Source organism: Acomys minous (genome assembly GCF_964271855.1).
Source record: "Acomys minous genome assembly, chromosome: 12".
NCBI lineage: Eukaryota > Metazoa > Chordata > Mammalia > Rodentia > Muridae > Acomys > Acomys minous.
The window spans coordinates 17,128,286-17,143,494 of NC_140493.1; the positions used below are offsets into that span (position 1 = coordinate 17,128,286).

At 56.0% G+C, this 15,209-nt stretch overlaps 1 protein-coding gene across 2 annotated transcripts in view; it reads left to right on the plus strand.

Annotated features, from left to right (window-relative positions):
• The window catches only part of WNT7B (Wnt family member 7B), a 46,553-nt gene that overhangs the window by 3,852 nt on the left and 27,492 nt on the right, over window positions 1-15,209 (plus strand). Inside the window, exon 1 of one of the 2 annotated variants that reach the window (XM_084750335.1) lies at window positions 405-808. The exons of the other annotated variant lie outside the window; for it this stretch is intronic. Within the exon in view, the coding sequence (XP_084606461.1) occupies window positions 726-808 (83 nt within the window). The 5' untranslated portion in view covers window positions 405-725. Of the gene's footprint in view, window positions 1-404; window positions 809-15,209 lie in introns of those variants that run through there. 2 annotated transcript variants of the gene reach the window in all.

The window sequence follows — 15,209 nt, forward strand, 5'->3', positions numbered from 1 at the left end:
AGGGACCCCCACCCAGCCACCCCTAACCACGGTACATGCAGGCAGAGGGACAACACACACAGAGCATCTGTGCACACACACCTGCGGCCTTCCATGCCGCCCATGCTTCTGCAGGAACATGCAAGCACATGCATGCACACATGAGCACACGCTGCTGAGCACTGCCCCTAAGAGGCGCACACGCCTCCGCGCGGTGCCTCCGGGAGATGCGCTCTCAGTAGCGGTGTTGTTTCTCGCCAAAGGTTGTGGCAAGGGTATCCCGGCCAAGGCAACTTGGGCAAACCCTGGGGGCGGCACCCGCCGCACACTCTGGTCAACCTCCCCTTTAAAAAAAACCCGCCCGCGGAGGAGGCGGATGTAGGGGCGGCCTGTCCAATGGCAGCTGCGCGCTTCGGGAGACTTGGAGACTTGAGCCAGAGTGAGAGACAGAGCCGGTTCGCACCGACAGACGGACAGAGGACCAGACAGCCACTAAGACTCGCCCACTGTCCCCCGCCAGGCCCCGAACTCCAGCCCCAGCGTCTGCTGCTGGCCCAGATACAGCAAGATGCGCGGTTCTGGAGGCGTGACACGGGCGACTACTGTCCCCCAGCCACCGAGCCCTGGCCCCTAGCGCCCAGCGCTGCTGCCCTGCATCAGGGAGGGCCGCGGAGACCCCAGCCTCTGTTGGCGCAGGAGCCCTGCGGGTGGGGCCTGCCCAGACCAGCCAGCCGCGCCGACCCACCATGCTCCTCCTGTCGCCGCGCAGCGCGCTGGTCTCCGTCTATTGCCCGCAGATCTTTCTCCTTCTGTCCAGCGGCAGCTACCTGTGAGTGCCGCGGGTGGCGGGTTGGGTGGGCAGGAGGGAGCCCCTGGCCACCACTACTGGAAAAAGGAGGGAGGAGGAGGTGGCAATATGGTCCTGGTGGGGTGCTGGGTGATCTGCGCGCACAGAAACTGGGGGGCCTTTGGTGCAGTTTGCTAGCCAAAGCCGCTGAGGTAGATCACCTGGGGGACAGTTGTGACAACGAGACATTGTAGCTTAGGGGTCAGAGAAAAGGTGGCTGGAGAGTGGTCCCGCTGCCCCTGCATATTAGGTAGGCTATGCGCACGGAGCGCGAGGCCGGAACTAGCCAGTCCCGACCGGGCAGGATCCTGGACCAGCGGGAGACCCTCTTTCTGGGCTATACTAGCCCACGGGACGCGCACAGCCGTGCCGCACTAAGGAGAGCTACGTGCACACATCCGCTTCCCGGCGCATACACTGGCAGGCACGTGCATGCTGTGCCCCACCAGACAGCGCGCCCAGGTTTTCGTCCCCCTCCCCAAGTCTCTGTGGCCCCTTGTGTTACCCAGCCAGTGCGGGGAGGCCTTGACCTCTGTGTTCTGCTAGACGCCTCTCCAGGAGGAGAAGAGCGCGCACGTTGTGCGCTCAGGTCACGCAGGGTCCAGGTATCAAGGCCCTGGAAGTGCGCGGAGCAGGGCGCGCGAGCGTGGGGTAGGGCAGAGCCCACCAGGCTAAGGGAAGCGCGGGGCAGGGCCCAAGTTGGTCCTGCGAGCCGAGGGGGCGCGTCCGCACAGCGGTGGCTTCGCCTGATTCCTAATGGGACGCATATGCTCTGGCCTCCGATTTAAAAAGAAGTTTGATTTATGGAACCGCCGTTTGGGGGAATTGAAGCTGGATGCTACTGATTAAACCTCAGAGCCAGTGCTCCCTCTCCTTCTCCTCCCCTCCCCCGCCCCCTCCTTAACACGCGGGCCACGTCCGGGGTCGCCTAACGCGGCCAGAGGCGGCAGCCGCCTTCCCGCTCCCTGCACCACCCCCTTCCCGCCCCGCGGCCACAGTCCTGATAAATTGCCCCGCCCCCACCCCCTTTTAATAAAGACGCGGCCAATTTCTCCTCCAGCTCCTAGGAAATTACTATCCTACCAGTTTTCCTTCTATAAATAGTCGCGCATCTTGAAACAAAAGTTCGCAACCGCAGCCAGATGCTGCGAGGCCCGCGGTTTCCCCGGCTGTGGAACATAATTACAAGGTCCGGGCAGAGGGAGCGCTCCAGGCCCGGCGGGCAGCCCTGGCTGCGGAGGCATCGCCTGGGGTGGGGAGTAGCAGGCCTCCCGGGGCAGGGCTCAGGGCTCGTGGGTACCGCCTGATCAGTGGGGACCTGGCCAAAGAGAAGAATCCTGCTTCCATCGTCCTTACTTGAAATGGATCTGCCAACAAGGCCTAGGACTCCAAGGCTCCCGTGGGGGTTCTGGAGCTCCTGAGGCCTCCCCCTTTAAGCATTTTAGCCTTGCTGAAGAGCCAGCATTCACTCTGAGAAATCATTTGGGGAGGCTAGCAGCTGAGGTTTGGTGTGCCTTGGGGAGGTGTCCAGGGGTGGAGGCCAGGAGTTGGGTCTGAAAGGAGAGGACTGCGAAAGTGGTTTGCCCCACAGCAATTGCAGGGCTCTTTGGCAGATTGGTAGCCAGTATGCCTCTGAGGGCCCACTCCAGCTTAGTGGGGTGACCTCCACAGTCTGTGCCCACATTGTTCCTGACTTATACTGCCAGTTTGGGGGGCTGAAATTCTTTCATGGGAGCAGCTTTTCAAGTGTGTCCAGGCCAGGGCTGGGGCCAACCTGGATGGTAGTAGCTGGAGGGTAGCAAGGGGAATCAGGTCCCTTCTTCATCACTAATGGTGTCTGGTTCGGCCATGACAGGAAGGGAGAATGCGCTGGTTCAGCCCTCCATATGCCCAGCAAGGAGGGGCCCTGAGTGGAGGCTCTGTTCTGTTCCAGAGAACTTTCCAGAGAGAACTTTCCAGAAAGTTCTGGGTCGCATTGCTAGGATCACAGACACTGGCCAACAGTTGATCCTGCCCCTTTCAACTGAGATGTTCACCCAGCTCCCAATGCTGGGTGAACATCCGAACACAGTGAATCCCAGACACATGCCTGGGCCTCTGCCACTGATCATGTTGGACGGGTGTGCTGGCCTGGAAGGGCTCTAAGCCTGTATCAGACTCTAAGTGTGACCCAGCTGTGAGAGGCTGCTCCCATCACCCCTACCCCTGTGTGGCAGAGTGGGAGCCCAGTGGGGAATCCACGCGGGACCAAGGGAAGGCAAATGGGGCCTGAGGCCACAAGAAGGGTTTGTAGTGCTGGGTCAGCTGGTATGAGGGCCTGGCCTAAGCCTGGAGCCAGAACCAGTCTGGGCTACTGTAAGGGCTGGTCCTTCCGGTCTTGGTCTCCCTGTCCTAGATGTGGTAGTTGGCTGTGATGACCCCCCCCCATGTCTTCCGGTAGAGCCTGTCATGGTAACCGCCTGCTCTGGGGAGCCGAGTGAGTCATGGGTGACAGGATGGTTACTCACCGACCACCTGGCTTGGGGGTGCAGAGGGTGCTCACCACTATCCTCCCCAGGCCCAGCCAGGCCTCTTCCTGGCTCCTGCTGTGGCTTTGCTGGTGGTGCTGACCACAATCCTAAAAGCCCTGTGGGCATGACCCTTGGTGAGATGGGCGCTGAATCAGGCCACTCCTGTGGCATCATGGTCCAGGGGGGCAGTGTGGGTCACCTGGAGGGTGGTGCCTGTCTGGACCTCAGTCTCCTCACCAGTCATAGCGGAAAGAAGACTCTGGCCAGGCCCGTGAGTCTCTGGGTTTGGATACGTGCGGTGGGACACCTCATAGAATACTGGCCCAGCAGGGTTGGAGCTCGAACACCCGAGGATAGCTTAACTCCCAGGGAACCTTCCAGCTGGAAGCTCCTGGAACCACAGAAAAACTACCCCAAACCCACTGTGGTATGGTAAGGCTCACCAGCTGAGAGGGGAGCAAGGTATATTCTGGGATGGACATTTCCCAGTCCCTGTGTGTGTGTGTGTGTGTGTGTGTGTGTGTGTGTGTGTGTGTGTTCCTTTGAGTTTTGACTGTGGGAGAAGCTGGAGGATGGAAGCCTTCCTAACCTGGTTTCCTTGGAGTCCAGGAGACCAAGAGGTATGCCAAATCCTAGCACCGCCTCTTCCGGTGTGCCTGTATCCTGATTCTAGTTCACTTCTCTGACATCATGAGAGCCTCACAGGGTGACCTGGAGCACTTGGAGAAGATTCAGGACCAGTGCTCAGTTTAGAACCTGGTGCTAGGCACAATTCAGGAGACAGGTGGCCCTCCTTGGGTAGCAGGAGGAGGGAAGATGGGAAACTTGCCTTTAGTGACTCCGAGGGAGGTCGGTCCAGAGGAAACAGTCACCCAGGAGGGAATTAGAGTGTTCTTTGGGTCTCTCATAGAATTCCCCACAGGATTTTAAAGGAGGAAAGAGTTTTGGCTGAACTAAACAGGATCACAATAGGGAGACAACGTCATCCACATCCACCCAGGTGACACCACGGGGAGGCAGACACAATACTGGGGTCCTGAGAGATGAGGTCACCCAGACACCAAGTCATCATCTTGTCCTTCTGGCACTAGCCCTCTCATGGCTCTCTCTCTCTCTCTCTCTCTCTGGGGTGACCCATCCCAGAGGGGAGAAGTGGCACAGCCAGCTGTCACAAGTGCAAAGAGGCAGGTGACCAGATGTCTAGAAACGATGCTTCCTGCCTCTGTCTCTCTGGCCTTGTCCTCTCCTGCTTGCTCTCCAAGCCTCAGGATGGCCTAGTGGGGCAGGTGGACCAGGGTTACATCACTGCAGGTGTCCTGGTGGATATGGACGCCCTGCTGGGGTTTAAGCCAGGGTTCAGGGCATGGTTTGGGTCCAGGCTGCTCATCCGTCAGCAGAGGGTCAGGGGGAAATGTGCAGAGCAGGGTCCCTCTGTGCAGCCTATAGCCAGCCCACTAACCTCTTCATTTCCCAGGCAGGTGGAACAGCTACAGCAGGCTCCCTGGACGCCTCCATTTTGCACAGTCCTGAGTCCGGCTGGGATAGGGCTCAGCTCCCCTCCCAAGGGGACAAGAGGCTGGCGCCCTCCCTTGTCAGATGAAACCCCAGCCCAGGGCTCCGTGAGCCTGATGAAAGGGTCATTGTGTAATAGAGGCCGCCCGCTGGCCAAGGACAAAACGGCTGTTTGTCCTCCCTCTTTGGTGTGGGGCTGGGGGCCTCCCCTCAGGCTGGCCGATGGATGGGGGTGGGTACAGGTGCATTCCCAGCTCCCTCACTTTCCTTGTCTTCCAGCTCAGCCTGCCCCTCCCCCAAGCCCCATACCCACCCAGGGTCACCTTGCCCTTGAGTGTGGATTCCCCCAAACTTGGGCCAATCTTGCTGCTGTCTGGGAGGCAGTGAGCTTCCAGGAAGACCCTGGAGGCATCCAGGCAGATGTACGGCCTGAGATCAGGAATTCCAAAGAAGGGCTCTGCTGGACCAGGGGGGTCCAGCACTCTGGGCACACTCACTGTGAGCAGCTAGGTGTGTGGCTGAGGCTACTTAGTGCAGATGTACCGCAACCATGGCTGAGACTAGGAGATGAAGATGCTAGAAGCCAGCGGCCTCCCAAGTGGCCATGGCAGCTATCTTAGTTAGGTTTTATATTGCTATGCTAAATACATAACTAAAAGTAACTTGAGTAGGAAAAGGTTTATTTGGGCTGCATATCCCAGACTAGCCCATTGAGGAAAACCAAAGCGAGAACCTATGCTCACCAGAGGCTATGGAGGGGTGCTGCTTACTGGCTTGCTCCTTGTGGCTTGCTCAGCCTGTTTCCTTTCTTTCTTTTTCTTTCCTTCTTTCTTTGTTTTTGCCCTCCCCTCCCCCCAAGACAGAGTTTCTCTGTGTAGCCTTTGCTGTCCTGGACTCACTTTGTAGACCAGGCTGGCCTGGAACTCACACAGAGATCCACCTTCCTCTGCCTCCCCAACTACTGGGATTAAAGGCATGCGCCACCATACCCGGTTCAGCCTGCTTTCTTATAGCACCCAGGACCACCAGCCCAGGGGTTGCACCACTCCCTGTGAGATGCGTCTTCCTTCATCAATCCTTAATCAAGATAATACTCCACAGACTTGCCTACAGACCAGTCTTATGGGGGCATTTTCTCAATCTTTATTGCTTCCCTTTTCCCAGATGATCCTAGCCTGTATCGAGTTGACATAAATTAGGCAGTACCTCGGTTATAGGTTGTGAAACCCTCCAGGGGCTGGAGCATGGTTGGACTCCCCTGGGAGTCATGTCGGTTGACACTTCAGGACTTCCATCACCTTCCAGAACTCTCTCCAATACGGCTTCCTGATCTACCCTTCTTTGTGCTCAAAAGTCCCACCACCAAACCCAAGTGAAACTGCTACCTGTGGTCAGGTCCCTGGAACGAAGAGGACAGGTGAGATTTCATATTACCCCCCAGCAGGAGGCCACTGGGTGTAAAATAGATTTAAAAGCCTTTGTCTTAGCTGGGCGTGGTGGTGGCACATGCCTTTAATCCCAGTACTCTGGGAGGCAGAGGCAGGAGGATCTCTGTAAATTCGAAGCCAGCCTGGCCTACAAAGTGAGTTCAAGACAGCCAAGACTACACACAGACACAGAGGAACCCTGTCTTTAAAAGAAAAAAAAAAGCTTTATTCTAGCACTCAAGGCTGAGGCAGGAGGATCAAGAGTTTAAAGCCAACCTGGGACACGTGCTGAGGTCTAGCTCAAATGAAAGCCTTTAGAATGAGAATTGGCCAACTGTCTTGTTGACTCTAGACTAGGAACATGGGCCCCAGGGATCCTTTCCAGAAGGACCTGTCCTGTGGGCCTGGCATGCTCAGCCTATCTGGAGTCTCCTGTTGAGTCTCTTTCCTCCCTGGCTGCTGGCACAGGGGCCAAGCCAAGCCATCTCCTGCGTAGGAATGAGAGAGTGGGAAGGTCAGGCCCAGGTGTCAGGTCAAGGCATCTGAGGCTGGATTCGAACTCAGGTCTGTATGACTTTGAGGTCCAGGCTGGGTCGCAGCTTCTAACCAACACTATTGCCTCTCTCACAGTCGTTACATTGTATACGGCTTGAAAACCTAACTAGGACAATATGTTGCAATTGTCTGTGGACCAGGAGGTCCTGAGCAAAGGTTTCCTAGGCAACTATGGGGGGGGGGTCTAGCTTTTACTTTAGCCCTGGGGGACAGAGATGTAATACTCTTGGAGGATGTAGAGATGGCCCTGCCTATCTCAGCTCTGCTCCAGCAGCTGTGAGGCTGGCTGTAAACAAGGAGGAAGATAGGTACCGCAAGCCAGCTTGTGACCTGTACGTAGTACTGTGACCGGGTTGTGCCTGATGACATGCTCTCAGGTGTGGCTCTGCCTGGACTCCGGGTACCCTTGCCTTCTCTAGATCATGTGTTTCCATCTAGGGAGGCTCTAGAACCCTTCCAGCTAGTCCCACCGCATTCAATTGACTCTTCACACCCCCTTAATTTATCGCAGCCCTCCTGCCCACCTTCCTCCAAGTTCACACAGAGCCCTGCAACTGCCACAGCAGGGACCCAGACCGCCCACTGTGAGAGTGAACCAGGAAAGACTTCTAATGTAGGGTGGCCCGAGAAGCTCATCTCTACCAGCCTCAGGGGCACAGGGTCAAGCAGGGACTGAGGGCCAGGCTGAGGCTGAGCACCTCCCGGGATGCGGCTCAGGTGTCCTGGGGGGGAGGGGTGAATTCACCTCTGGCCGAGACTTTCCAAGGGCTGCTGATCCTCCCCGGGAGCCAGATTCACCACCCTGCTATCTCCATCATGTCTGTGTTTGAGAGACAGGCTAAGTCCCTGTAGACCAGGTTGGCCTGTGGGGAGAGCTGAATTTAAGCCACCATATATACTCCTGTGGGCCGAAGTGCTGGTGTGGCATTCCTGTGGACCAAGTAGGGCTGACATTCCCTTTGGTGGCCCTGCCACAGGGTGGAGCACCAGGTTAAGCATGCCAGCCTCCCTGAGTGACCTTTTGAACTTTGGGCCAACGGCTGAGATGCACCACGGCCATAGCACTGTGCAGTGAGAGGCCCTGGGGCTGGTGTGGAGAGAATGCTAGCCACGGACTAACAATTCTAGCGGCTTCTTACCCTGCCGGGACTCTGGGACCAAGGATGCATGGCACGAGGGACCAACCCTACAGACACAACCCTTAAGATGGCCACAAACAAGAGTGCTTAAACTTCCATTCTGTCCTCTTGCAGAGGGGGAGGTCCTAGGGCTGAACAGCTTCCCCTTCAGGCTGTAGCATTGGGGGGGGGGGGGGCTCCAGGCCTTGCCTGAGTTTCTGTGATTCCTTTTTGGCATCTTTACAGTATAGTGTATGTGGTGATGGCTCCACCTGAGGGGAAGGTCTGGTTTTGTGTGATAGCCGTGCTCCAGAAGCAGCATAGGCGGGCAGCTTGTGGGTCAAGGGATTCTTTCCAGACCCTTCACAGAGCAGTTTGGGCACAGGGTGTGCAGTGAGGTCTACAAGCCCAGAACTGACCCTTTCCAATGTTGGGATTCCTGTATCGAGAAGGACTGCGGAGCCACAGCTACAGTAGGAGGGTACCAAGGAGGCAAAGAGAAAGCACCTGGCTCTATCACTACCACCTGGCTCTATCTCCACCACCTGGCTCTATCACTACCACCTGGCTCTATCTCCACCACCTGGCTCTATCTCCACCACCTGGCTCTATCTCCACTACCTGGCTCTATCACCATCACCTGGCTCTATCTCCACCACCTGGCTCTATCTCCACCACCTGGCTCTATCTCTACCACCTGGCTCTATCTCCACCACCTGGCTCTATTTCCACCACCTGGCTCTATCTCCACTACCTGGCTCTATCACCATCACCTGGCTCTATCTCCACCACCTGGCTCTATCACTACCACCTGGCTCTATCTCCACCACCTGGCTCTATCTCCACCACCTGGCTCTATCTCCACTACCTGGCTCTATCACCATCACCTGGCTCTATCTCCACCACCTGGCTCTATCTCCACCACCTGGCTCTATCACTACCACCTGGCTCTATCTCCACCACCTGGCTCTATCACTACCACCTGGCTCTATCTCCACCACCTGGCTCTATCTCCACCACCTGGCTCTATCACCATCAAGCTGCTGTTCAGCCTTAGACAAAACACTGCCCTTCTTGAGCCTCGTCTGGGAAGTGGCCAGGCTGGCCACTGGGATTGAGTGGCCCTTTTTCTAGGGCATTCAGTCTGAGGCAGTTGCCTGGGAAAACCATGGAGATCATGAAGAGAGCCATTATGGTGAGGGACCAGGGAGCAGTACCCATGGGGCTTTTGACAGGTCTCCAGCTACCATGACAGCAGATGGCAAGAGTGGGTCTGGCCCCTGGGTGGGGCTCATACTGCCCTGGATGCTGTGTGGCCAGGCAGGCTACACCCTCTCCCACCTGATTCTGGGTTAAGAACTGCCTTGCCTTTGGGTCAGTCAGTAGAGAGATGGTGACTTGCTGTTGTCTGTGTGTGGGACCCAAACTCACAGCTCAGAATACTCTCAGAGTGTCCCAGGAAGTGCTGGCTTAGCCATCCAGTGTTTAGACTCCCAAACTGGCAGTAGGCCAGTCGGGCCTGCCAACTCCCTCCCACCTTTTACACCCACTTGCCCTTCTTCTGTTGCTAGGTCTCAGGTTGGTGTCGTGGCCAGCCATGCCTTCAGGGCACTCCATATCACATAGGTTGTATAGTAACTGACATGCTAGGCTGGGGGGTGGGGCGGGAGGGTCCCAGCCCCAATTTGGCTTCAGTCATCCTCACAGCCTCAGGGGGGCTAGCATCTGTGGGTGTGGCGGCCTCCATCTGTACTGTGGGAAGTAAAGAGAAAAGCCATGGGTAAGGCCAGAGACACCTCAGCCCCTGTGCCACGGTTGTCCTAGCAGTGAGAACAAAACAGGGTCAGGCAGGCTTCCTGGAGGTGGAGGCACTGAGTCAAGTATGGAGTCCTGTTTGACTGCTGGAGGGACAGACTACCCTTCCCAGGGCAAAATCACAATCCACTGAGGCCAGGACTTGCCACGTTATGTTGGGTCCAGCATGCCAGGAGAGGTCCTGAAGTTTCTGAAGTTGGAGGTCAGTGGAACTACAGTGACCCTGTGTGGACGTAGGGAATCCATTAGCCCACTTAAACTCTTCACCCATGCCTCCACGTGTCACTCTGAGGCTGTGATTTTTTTTTCCATCTTCAGCAACCCCAGCCTACCCAGGCCTGCTGCTCTCCGCCTGCTTTCTCCCACACCGCCGCCTTCTTTCTCTCCAGGGTGGGGTCCTGGGATGCCTGGCTGGAATGCCAGCTATGTGGAAGGGTGGGAAAGCCTTTAGCAGAATCTCTACTCTCTTGCTTGGGAACACCAGGAGCAGCTGAAGGGAGCAGTGGCCTGGAAAGATGGGAGCAAGATAGGAGACCCAGCCATGGGCAGAATGTTCTCCCTAGGGACAGATGGGTAGACTGAGGCCCAGGTTGGTTAGAAAGAGTCAGACTGAGCAGAACCTGAGTCTAGTCCCCACAGCCACAGAGGCCCTCTTTAGGGTCTAGCCTTCGGTACCCAGACTTTCATCTCAGCCCTTTAATAGTCAAATGGAAAACTGAGTCCCAAGCAGATCAGGGAGGGAGCCCTAGAGGTGCCCACCCTCAGCCCTCTCCATCTCCTGGATGCCTCTAGACCCTTTCAGGTATCTCTTAGTCTCTTTTCCCCTTTGTAAGTTTAGGCTTCAAGGTCCACCATGAGCAGCCACTGTGGGGATGGGTAGAGCAGGAGGGAACTAAACTAGGTGGCCCCTTTGGCTCTTTGTCTATGGTGCTGTGTCAGGCATGCTAAAGGGCAAGTTGGATGGCCAGGCTGGATAGGCCCTCCAAGGGCCTCACCTGAGTCCAGGTACTTACTGTCCAGGTGACGGACACCTGCAGTGCCAGCACTCTGAGGTCTGAGCGGGAGGATCAGTTCATCGTCATCCTTGGCTACTTAGTAGTTTTGGGATTAGCCTGGGCTACATGAGACCCTGAAAGAGGGAGGGAGGGAGGGAGGGAGGGAGGGAGGGAGGGAGGGAGGGATGGAAATAAAACACAGCTCTAGAGGTGCTGTGCTCTGCCCATGTTTCTGAGTTGGGGTTACCAGCAGAGGGAAGAAGTCTAAAGGAGGACCAAGGGGAGGACAGGTAGCCCGAGGGGAGGGGCGTTCCACTCTGACCAGTTCTGTTCCACCAACTTGCCAAGTGGACCTGCTGTGTTCAGTTCTGGCCTGGCTGAGCTCTCCTCGGGTCAGTCTTACCTAATTCAGAGTGTAGCTAATGTCTGTGTGTGGGAGTCGGGGAGTGGGGGGACTGTGATCTGGAGGCGCAGGCCAGTCTGCACTGCGGAGACATTTCTATCCCCACTAACCTGGCAAGAACATTGAGGTTCGTCTAGTCCTGTCTCCCACCGCCCACCCCGAGTGCCCCCATTGCGCTCCAGTGCCTGGGAAGAGCCCTTGGGGCCCCCAGTGACTGGAAAAGTCCTGGACACACCTGCCCACCCGAGGGAGAGCTCAGCGCCACCCTCCAGGGGATTTGCTGAGTTACTTCCTGGATGAGTGGACCCAGGCCGCCTTCCTGGCCGATCATAGATAATTAGAACATTCTTCAAATATTTTGCCGGAGGATGCCCAAGAAGGAAGAATTACAAAGCGCCTTGGGCCAGGAGCGTGGGCTGGAGTTGTTGGGCAGCTGGGTAGCTGGCCGGGGCCAAGGCTGGGGGGCCCAGAGCGAAGCCTAGGCCAGCCTGTCCTCACCTTCCAGAGCTGGAACTGGGGCAGGAGACCCTGTGCCATTTTTAGGACTAGTCAGTTACCTAGCAATGATTAGGGACTCTTTACCCTGTGGAGTCCGCTGCAGCGAGAGGCAAAGCCTACTGCAAAAGGCCTTTGGATAGGACTGAGGGTCACACACTGAGTCCGGGGCCTCCAAGAGGGCTGGGAAAGCCAGTCCCTCTGAGGAGGTGTATCTACAGTGGGAGAGCAGATCTTAGGGCAGAGCACAGGAAGGAGAAGAGAGAGAAAGGCATAATCCTGCTGCTACGGGGTAGGGTTAGGTAGGACGTTGCAAAGATGGCTGTTCAAGAGGTTGCATCTGAGGCTGGGAGGGCTAGGGCACACCCTGAGGTGGGGCAGGCTGGGTGCAGTGCAGACTGCCCCCCTTCTGCAGGGGGTGCAGCTAGGCCAGGAGCTGGAGCAGGTACGGTGGTGGGAGCAGAGGGCTAAAGGATCCATCCTGGGGAAAGGCTTCTTGAGAGGAACCTGCTTTTCTTTTCTTTTCTTTCTTTCTTTCTTTCTTTTTTTTTTTTCGAGACAGGGTTTCTCTGTGTTGCCTTGGCTGTCCTGGACTCTCTTTGTAGACCAGGCTGGCCTCGAACTCACAGCAATCCGCCTGCCTCTGCCTCCCGAGTACTGGGATTAAAGGCGTGCGCCACCACGCCCGGTTGGAACCTGCTTTTCAGAGGACGGCTCGTGTCCCTGAATCTGCTTCCAGGCCAGGATGAGCTCAGTTCTAGTTCGAAACAGTCTTTGGCTCCTGTCCTAGTCTTTGCAGACTCCTCTCACATGTGTTTGTCCCAACCCAGCAGCCTGGGGGCAGCCTGGTGCCACATGCAAAGGGCTCAGGCCAGAGAAAAGAGCTGGCAGAGGCCAGTGCTATTCTGGGGCCATTTGCTCTTGTGGATAGAGATTTAAAGAGAATATTGGGGTGCAGATGCTTGGCTCTGTGGCCATAGGACACATATGTGCATTTTGAGGCAGCTGGGGGCTTCCTCTGGGTGGGAGAGACTGCTCCACTGGTCACCTCTGCAGCCAGCAATGACAGCATCTCTCACTGGCCATTTAAGTGGAAAAGGACAAGACACCTGACATGATTTTCACTGACCTGTCACCCAGGATGAAGAGAAGAAACCTGCTGTGCTACTACCTTGAAGGTGCCTGGGTTTTGCTCGCTGGGCATGTGAGCCTAGAGCCTGGTCATGTGTCCTGTGAGGGATCTCTTCTGCTCTGTTTCAGTGAGTCTGAGCTTCCTGACTAGGGGCCTCCATTTGTTCACCCAAGGAGGGGTGGCACAGTGGGCTGCAGTCTCTGCTCCTTGCCTACTTGTCAACCCTAGGCAGCCAAGCCTCTCAGGGCCTCTGTGGAGAGGAATAACACTTCTTCTTTGTTTGTTTGTTTTTCAAGACAGGGCTTCTCTGTATGGCTTTGGCTGTCCTGGACTTTTTGTAGACCAGGCTGGCCTCGAACTCACAGAGATCCATCTGCCTCTACCTCCCCAAGTGCACCACCACACCTGGCTTAGAATAATAATTCTTATCACACATTTTCACATAAGGACATTATGTGGACCTTGAGCTCAGCCTAACACACAGCAGGTTTTCTCTGACTCAAGCCCTGGAAACACTAGCAGCATGAAGGACTTAGGTTAGATTCCTATCCCCTCAGGGCAGGCTTTGGAGGGCTTACTTCCTGAAGGAAGTAAGAGTGTCCTCCATCCCAAGTAAAGCTAGGACAACCTCAGTCCTGGACATAGGGAACTCTCTTCTGCCAGGCTTTCACATGACCTGGTGCTCCCCAAAGATGTTGGAGATTGGGTGGCGGGGGGTTACTTGGAGGAGATCCCAGGGTGAGGCCTGGCCTGAAGCCCCACAGCTCAGCTGGTGGTTGGATACTGTACTGGCTGGGGTCACTAATACTATTTTCCTTTGTTTCTCAGACCCAGAGTTGGCTAGGTTGGAGGGAGGAAGAGACCAAGCCCCTTGGGTAGGCATGGAGATGGCAGTGGGCACTCACTGGCTCAGAGTCCCACTGTAGGCATGATGCCTTACTGGTTCCAGGGGTGGGGGTGGGGGTGGGGTGGAGCCAAGAGGGCAGCAACCATGTGTGCCCAATGAATGCAGGACCAGAGTGAGCCCAGCCTCCAGGCCTGGAGGCTAGAGCTGGTCCTCACACACAAAATGTCACCTCACGCTAGCTCTGATGGAAATGCATATGTGCCACTGTGAGTCACCTCCTGCTGTAAACTCTGTCATTTGTCCAAGATACTTTCACACCCCTTTTAGGGAGGAGGAAACCGAAGCACAGAGAGGTTAGGGTATGTGCCTGAGGCTTCCCCACTCAGCCGTCAAGAGGCATGTTCAGGGTGCCCATGGAGCTTGCCAGCACCTGGATTTGTGGCCCTAGCCACTGCATTAGAGGGCCTGGTATGTACCACTGGGCAGTACCAGCAAGGCTGAGATGTTCTCCTCTGGCCTTCACTCCCTCCTCATACCTCTCGTCATGAAGGGAGACCCATTCCCTTAAGCTTCTGGTAGGTAGAAAGATCTTCTTGCTATCCAGAGAGGTCCCGTCCCCCTGCCCGCCCGCCCCCCACCCCCACTGTTGCAGTGCCCAGCCTAAACCCAGAGCTGAGTATCACAAGATTCAGGTGCCTCTGGTCTCTGCTGGCCTCTGGTGTGAGCCAGGAAGTCTTGTCCACAGCCCCAGCCCCTCTGAGATCTGTTTAGGAGCCTGATCTAGGCCAGAGGTTAGGAGGCTGTGTAGGTTCACAGCATAGCCCACTGTTCCTGGCACTTTGCCCATGTCCTAGGGCCCCTGAACAGTTTGAGGGACAAGCCCAGAACAGAATTTTTCCACGGAAAAAAAAGTCAGCCACAAAGGCACACACCCCTACCAGGCTTCTCTGCTCATAGACCTCCCTGGTCTGGTCACTTGGACACCTGAACAGGCAGCTGCTGGCTAGGAAGAGGGTTTTCCCTATGTGGGATGAGAGCCGGGGCCCACCTGCAGGGTGGCCTGATGAGGGTGCCAGGCGTGCTCCCATCCTAGTGCCAACAACCCCGGCAAGGCCCCACATGCCACCAGCCTCCTGCTGGCACAGTTACTTAGATTTTAGAATTTTAACCCTTTCTCCTGCTCACAGGCTCTGTGTTCAGTCCACTCCCCTGTCCCAAAGGCTTGGGTTGGTCGTGGTCTAGCCTGATCTAGGAGATTGGTGTCTGAGAGTTAGCATATAGAGAACTGCAACCAGACCTCTACACTGTAAGCCCAGATGAACGAACGAACGAACGAACGAATGAATGAATGAATGAATGCTTCTCAGCAAGGAAGTGACTGAGATTGGGTTTTGAATACAACAAAACAAAACCCAAACAGTCCTAGTCTAATTGGGATAGTTTACGCTCCAACAATCCCAACTGAAGGAGGTTGAGGCAGGATTATAGAGTGAGTTCAAGGTCAGCTTGGGTTACAGAGTAAGACCCTGCCCAAAAAAAAAAGAGAAAGAAATAAAAGAAAAAAAGAAAAGCAC